Raw genomic sequence first — 7,681 nt, 5'->3', positions numbered from 1 at the left:
TACTCATAAATAAAATGGGCGCCGTTTATTTTCTCCTGAGATGAACTTGCAGCGAAGTAGACCCTCGAATGTGCTGGTAAAGCACCGACTCTGAAAACGAAAAATAAGACATGGTTAGGCGCTGCAATTACAACCCTCAGTCATTTTTTCCCTAAATTTCACTTGGTTATACAATAAAACATGGATTATTTAGTGCAATTGTGCAGTGTGGTGTCTGTCAATAAGATAAAAGTATGCGAATCTTCTGTGTTAATATATTCTGGCGGGTATTTCTAAACATATCGCAATATTACTGATATGTGCTGTTCGTTTTTCTATGTATTATTTCATCCTCATTATAGGTGGTTTAACAAGCTAGATTTGTTTAACGCAACTTTATTCCAGAGGCAAATGCGTAGTTCCATCTTTTCTTTGACCTTTGACTGGTTTCCTGCACCAGCAGACATTTTACTGTTTGTATGGTTCTTTGCTTCCGCGGTGATGTGAAGAATAAGTCTCTCCTAGAGTTGGACAGTGACCGTAAGAAGGACAGGGCCGCCTGACCCAACGTCCTTGGAGAAACCAAGTCTTATATATTGAACTGACAGTGCTACGAGTTTCCTGCGCCCTGAATAGGAGTACACAATGGAGTACAGTGCACGTTCCACGTTAAAGAGGCTGTTTTCTTTTCTCGCCAAATGAGATTTCCTGTTAGCACGGAAAGCCTTGTAGTGCCTGCCAGTGTGTAGTCGCAAGCTGCACACGCAGCACTTAAATCGATACTTCGCCTTTCTTCGACGACAGTTACGTATTGTGGTGGTCGTCTGACACTGGAAACTTTTCTCCTGCAAGGTACCCACATTTAGCCGAGGTATCCACCGCCGTAGCCGCCACCGGCCTGGTGTCCGTGAGAAGATTGTCCGTAGCCGCCCTGGTGTCCGGCAGCGCCACCCTGGAACCCGGACGATCCCTGGTTGTGTCCGGTACCGAATTTGTTGCTGTCCGAGGCCGAAAAGCCCGAGCTGTGGCTGTAGCCCTTGTTGTCATTGTAGGCGTTCACGTTCCTGTTGGAAGCACCGCCGGCGAAACCCGCGGAACCCTGGTTGTGTCCGGCAGCGCCTCTCTGGAATCCACCCTGGTGGCCGCCGGCCTGAGAGCCGTATCCGGACTGGAAGCCTCCTCCATATCCTCCGAGGCCACCATGTCCCAGACCAACGCCTCCGAGACCAACGCCGCCAAGACCAGGTCCTACACCGGCGCCGTAGCCACCGAGACCAGCGCCCACAAGGCCACCGCGCGCTTCGACCTTCTCCTCCTCAGCGTAAACGCTGCAGACTAGGAGGGCGAAGGCAACGGCCGTGAAGGTCTGCACTTGGAAAGATGGATCCATCGTTAGCATTATTCCGTGTCATGTAGTGCAACGAAAGAGTAAAGTAAATGCTGCGTATACATAAAGTGAATGTCAGTGCATACACACAGTGTAGTGTTATATGTATAGCGAAAGGACGAAGCCATACGCAGAAAAGCTCAATGACTGTTCATCATGGCCCCTCGACTTGGGTAAAATTTCTTCGTCTATATTCACGATTCCATGGCTTGGTTCCACTCTACAACGTTTCTTCTTTATAGGATAACAACGCTCATGATTGTGATACAGTACACTCTCTCGCAGGGCAACCTCTGGCTTGACCCCGTCGATGTTCCCGGCGTCAATTTAGTGATCATTCAAATTTATACCACCATTTGAATAGTATATTCTTTGACGTATGTCTAATTTGGCGCATGTGAAGTGTAAGGGATGGCCCCGCACTAGTATGTCTAGGATAGCTACCCTATCCCTACTAACCATACTTTACAATTGCTTTATACTAAATTTAGACAATTGAAGATGTTGAAATTCTAAAGAAAACGTTATATTTAGCTAATACGATATGTTGTGCTTGATATTAATGTTTTTCTAATGCGATAAGCGATACCAAGCACTTAGGTAGGTTTCTGCAGCGCATCAAATAAAAATAATTGCATGTCCGACAGTAGTAAACCCAACCAGGTTCCCTCCGCACAAAAGCCAGACGTCGTATACAGGATAGACAGCAGTACTTTCAAAATGCTTCGCACAGTATTAATTCTCCACAGTGCATGTGATCTGCACGTTTCCTTTTATTATTATTTCACGCGATGTCAGAACGTGTTTCTTTTAAGACATTGGTTCTGCAGACCTGTTGTAGAGAAAATATATCACGAGAACTTTTCTACTGAATTAGCTGGCCTATAGCACAAATATTTTGGAAATATTGAAATACCATAGGGCAACGGAGATATGTAGTAAAATTGCAGCATGTAAACTACGTAAATATAATACTGCAAATGTGAATAGACCTTAATAAACCTGTAGAATTCAGTGCTCTCTGTATATATCATGGTTTCGACGGTCGTACGCATCGTGCGAATAGAACCGACAGTGCTGCTGCAAACAACCGGACGAAAGCCAACTCACCTTCATGTCGACAGAGATGGGTGTCTTCTGGCAAGATCTTTGGAAATGGTGATTCCCCGTTCGAGAGTGGCTGCTCTTTTATACCGGATTCGAAGGAAGCGCGGTGTCTTCAACTCAAAACAACAAGACAAATCGAATCCGCCGCCGTGGAGGAAGTGACGTGGAAACAGTTCTGCGAGTCCTTGGTCGCGGTTATTTACCTGTCGCACTCTAACGTATAAGCGAAAGTAGGCAGCAAGACGAGGGTGTCGTTATCAGCTGGCTCTAAAGTATGAACCGGGAGTGGCTTTTCCAGAGTCTTGCCCCACTTCCGCCCATCCCTGTTCCCCGGTTGCTGCACCTTCTATCTCTAACTTTCCCTTGCTGGTGTTCTTCTTTTCTCGTTGAACTGGTGTTATATTTGCTTCTTTTGAAATATAAGGAATAACAATTACATTTATTAGATTCTATTAGGGTTAATAAAGTGGAAGATTCATATCAAAAGAACGGGTGAGGGCTGTTCCAACTGATTCTACAACTAGATAGCCGTGCATGGTTATTGCGGAGAGTCACCAGTTACTGAACGGCTGCATGGGGCAGAGTTGGGTGATGTCTCATTGACAGATTGCTCTTCTGCTCAATATTATCCATCATTCAATAAGGATGACTTACTTCAGTCAGCCTATATATGATCTTCTTCTGTTCTCGATTTAGCCAGGTCAGTTTATTGCTCGGAAAGTGTCACTATGTTTGCATCTCTTTAAAACAATTACTGCGCTTTGCCGTAGTATCACATTCCCTCCTTCAGCGAGGACAGCACTTCACGCGCACCTGGTAACGTGATGTTTGTTTGTTTCATTAATTTGCGTTATCGTACTGCACCAAATGACCGCAAACAGCTGTTTCTCGTTTGCAAGTTCCTCAGCTTACAGATATCGTCCAGTTGGGAACGACGTCCGTTACATGCTGTGCCAAACAATGTAAATATGCCTCTCTTCTTTTTTTGCGTGTGTTGTTGTTATTGTTGCTGTCATATAAACACCCCGAACACTTTATTGTGCTTCTGTTTGTTTAGACATTTAAATATTCATTTCGATGTTTGGATGTAATTTTTTTCAAGTATTCCTATTCGCTTCGAATCGGAATTTTCAATATTGCAACATTCGTACTAGTTAAAAAAATTGTGATCAAGTCAGTGTGACTAAGCCTAAACGGGCCACAGGCCGTATATGTACAGCGAAAAGGCGTTACAGACAAACGCCTTTATAGCGAAATGCTCAGCCCCTTGAAAAAGCTTTCGTTATGCAGGTAACTTCGTTGTAAAGGTCATGGAGCATACCGCTCCCAATACAGCAGGCTAAGCACATTCAACAGAAGAAAATCTCTATTTATTATGAATTCAAGGAATACTTAGTGAAATCAGTAACTGATTTTCTTGTGCGCTCTTTGAGGGAAGGTGCGACTGCAGCCAACCTTATTTAATCAAGGTTGATCACTTCACAGCATGATCCGTGGTGACGTGCAGGAAATAAGCATAGTTGCAAATAGTTGAATGGCGCTATCTCCTTCCAGCCGTCAATTAAAATTCTTGGGTTCATTTGCAGGATCTTTATCACTGTTGCCTTCGTTAACATCTGCGTCCTTTACCGCCCTAGATGACATTGAAGACATCATATTTATTTATTTATTTATTATACCTCAAAGGCCCCAGAGATGGGGTATTACATGAGGGATGGGCTTAATTTAACAAAACAGTGATTCGAGAGCAGCCTTGAAGTGATGAGCGTCGGAGTGGTGCGTGACGTCGGCAGACAGACCGTTCCAGTCCTTGCCGGTTTTCACAAAAAATGATCATAGATGAGAGGTAGTCTGCGCCGGGGGAGGATACACGGCTTTGCTGTGGTTAATGCGGCTGGACTGACGATGAGCTGGTAATAGGGCTTAAATGTGGAGTGGTGAATGATAGAATTTGTGGAAAAGACACAGTCTAGAAATAAGACGTCGCGATTTATATATATAGATTAGTAAGACCGGCACGGGTTTTTAGTTGAGACACGCTTGCGTGATAAGAATATTCAGAGTAGATAAACCGGGCTGCACGGTTTTTAATTGATTCCAGTGTATTAGATAGGTTATGTTGATGAGGAACCCAGACAGAGCATGCATATTCTTACTTAGGGCCGACATATGTAAAATAAGCTAACAATTTGACTGATGGGGGAGCAAGTCTTAGGTTCCGGCGGAGAAAACCGAGGGTTCGATTCGCGGCATTGGCTAAGTTAAGACATGATGTGACCCAGTTAGGGTAGTTGAAAAGTTTATGCCGAGGTATTTACATGAGTCTATATACGGATGAGATTTCGGCGCCGTATATGCTGTATTTCCCTGACTGGTGATGCTGTCTGCGATGGAAAGAAACTAGCGAGGTTTTTTTAGTATTCGAAAACATCAACTATTCGTTATACCATAATTCATTGCGTTTTAGGTCATTTTGAAGCAAATCCATATCTGAAGTGTTAGTTATGCGTCGATAAACTACGCAATCGTCTGCGAACAGTCGAATGTTAGAAGCGATCTCAGTAGGAAGATCATTAATGTAAATTAGAAAGAGTAGTGATCCGAGAACTGTGCCGTGTGGTACGCCCGAAAGGGCAGAAGATCGTTCAGATGACTGCGTGTTAGCAAATACAAACTGCTGTTGGTTAGTGAGAAAGCTGCGTATCCAGTCTAGCACAAATGGATTAATCTTGAGACCGGAAAGTTTTAGGAGTAGCCGTTGGTGTGGAAACGGCACCTACAGGTACGTTCAAGTCGAGGTTAGAGCTTAGATCATGAAAAAATAAAGCTAGTTGGACGTCACATGAAAGACCCTTACGGAAGCCATGTTGAGCAGGATGAAATAGGTTATAGGATACTAAAATGTTTACGATCTGAGAGTAAATAACATGCTCCATTAGTTTGCAACAAACACTGGTGAATGAAATGGGACGATAACTAGAGCACAACGATGGAGGACCTTTTTCGGCCGGGACATAATCAATCCTTCGTTATAAAGGTCATATCGCTGTAGAGGCGTTGGACTGTACTTCACCTTGTTCGGTTAGCGACGACTACATCCCAGCGTGTCTGGCTGTGTTCATCAAACCATGGACATTAATTTCTCCTCCTCTCTACTCTGCTGAGTGATTAACTGCCCGTCCACCTTTCCGCGCTCAGGTTCACAAGCTTCATTCGGTCTAAAACCGCAGGACGCGGTGAATGAGTGAGAGGGAGAGAAAGCACTTTATTTGCACCCATCAGAGAGTATGGGTGATTGGGGTGAGACGCAGCTCCCCCTTTCACCGTATACCTTCCCCCTAGACGTCGGCCAGAATGAGTTGGCTTCCGGCGGCGGCTTGCGCTTGACCGATGACTTGTTTTTGGGGTTGTTCTTCCTGGCTACGGAGGGAGGATTCTCATGACTCTTTGTTCCCATGTAGACCATTTAGCGCTGGTGAAGCGCACAGCACGTGATTTAGGGTCGCTATACCTTCACAGTTTTTGCATTTGGAAGAGTGCACCTCAGGATGTCATTTGTGTAGGATATACAGGTTTGGGAAGGTACCCGTCTGCAGCTTTCGCCAGATTACTTCTTCCTTCTTTGTGCGAGATCTATGGGGAGGAGGGAGGGTTCTCCTGCCCATTTTATAGTGTTCTATAATTTCTCTGTATGTGGTTAAGTCTCGCTATTTCGACAGGGAGTAGCCTGCCTGCGCTGGGGCCCGGTGTGTGAGTCCTCGGGCGACCTCATTGGCGATCTCGTTCCCTGTGAGTCCACTATGGACGGGCGCCCATATTATTCTAATTAGGTCGTTGGGTACGTTCTCATTGCCTGCCTGTAGAATTTTGTCGGCCTCTTTGGACACATTACCGGTGTCATAGGCTTTGATTGCAGTTTTAGAATCGGTGATAATTATTCTGGTTGATGGGTTTGTGATTGCCAGGGCAATCGCGGCCGTCTCTGCCTCTTCTGGTGAAGAGTGTCTCACGCTACAGCTCTAGATTAGCTCGCCTTTGTCGCTCATTACTACTGCAGCGTAGTGCCCTTCTGGGTACTCTGCCGCATCGGTGTACACTACGCCTTGTTTTTGGAGGAGGGAGCTTTGGAGTCTTTGGACTCTGCTTCTCCTGCGTTCTTCGTTATGTATGGCGTGCATGTTTCTTAGGATGGGGGGGGGGGGGGTATTCTTAACTTGGTCATTTCTTTGGGGATGGCGCTTATCCCCTCTCGCGATTCTGGGCTACCGGACATTCATTTTGTCATGCCATGCCACTTGTCACTTCGTGCCACCCGCTGTCCGTATTGGCTGCGCAGGCAAATTCAAGTGCGTCAGCGGCAACTGGTCACGCGACACGTGTTTGCCGGTCGAAACCGGTGATTCTGTCTGTTTTGTGAAATCCGCGGACGGCTGACTGCTTATGTCATGGTGTGCATGCGATATTTCATTCCCGGCCATATCTGCACTGCAAACTGCACCTACAATCTGCCTTAGTTATGCTTTAAGTTCGCGCTTTGCACATGCTCATCGAATCCCTGGCACAAGTGAGTGTTATTTTTCGTGGGTCACGGAATATACCTCTGTTTCCAACCTCGGTATGCACGGGCCCGTTCTCAACAATAGGGAGTTTTAGCGTATCTGGCATTTCCATATACGCAATGGCGTTTGCGGATTAATGGCTTAGCGCAGACGCCAACGAGAGGGGCCGGATTAGCGACCCCACCTTGCGGTGAGCGGAGCTCCACCAGAAAAACACAATATTGTTATGGTAACAACCAGGTGTATTCCACTGCACTGCTCGTGTAAATTTTCGGCAGCGGTGTAATGGTGAACATCTTGCATTTCAAATGTTTTTTTAGGCAAGAACATCCATGGAACACGAAAACGTGCCTAATAGTCCTTGTGGTTAGACAAAGCGTCCGCAAGATTTAGCTACCAGAGCCCGATAAGCCGGTATTACTCAAACGCAATTGCATACACCGGAATACCGGACACGTAAAGCGCTCTAATATTGTGAAAGCAGAAGGATGTATTGTTTTCCTGGTCCCATCTGGCAATACGACAGTCATCCACTAAGTACGCCATTTAATTGTTGACTACCCTGTCATAGCTCAATTTGCCTATGATGTGATAATCGCGAGCTGTAGACTCGACTGTGACACATGAAACGAGAAAAAAACATCAGACA

The 7,681-nt window shown here is 45.5% G+C and overlaps 1 protein-coding gene across 1 annotated transcript; it reads right to left on the bottom strand.

Annotated features, from left to right (window-relative positions):
* On the bottom strand, positions 1 to 2,574 carry LOC129380090 (uncharacterized). Its single transcript, XM_050191728.3, has 3 exons — positions 2,477 to 2,574; positions 840 to 1,345; positions 1 to 90 (listed from the first exon to the last, which is right to left on the bottom strand). Exons 1-2 carry the CDS (start codon positions 2,480 to 2,482, stop codon positions 842 to 844), a joined length of 510 nt encoding a protein of 169 aa, XP_050047685.1. The 5' UTR covers positions 2,483 to 2,574; the 3' UTR covers positions 1 to 90; positions 840 to 841.
* Positions 2,575 to 7,681: the final 5,107 nt, after the last annotated feature.

Source organism: Dermacentor andersoni, chromosome 10 (genome assembly GCF_023375885.2).
Source record: "Dermacentor andersoni chromosome 10, qqDerAnde1_hic_scaffold, whole genome shotgun sequence".
In the NCBI taxonomy this organism is placed as follows: Eukaryota; Metazoa; Arthropoda; class Arachnida; order Ixodida; family Ixodidae; genus Dermacentor; species Dermacentor andersoni.
The sequence above is the reverse complement of the archived record's forward strand: the minus strand, read 5'-3'. Positions and strand labels throughout refer to the sequence as shown.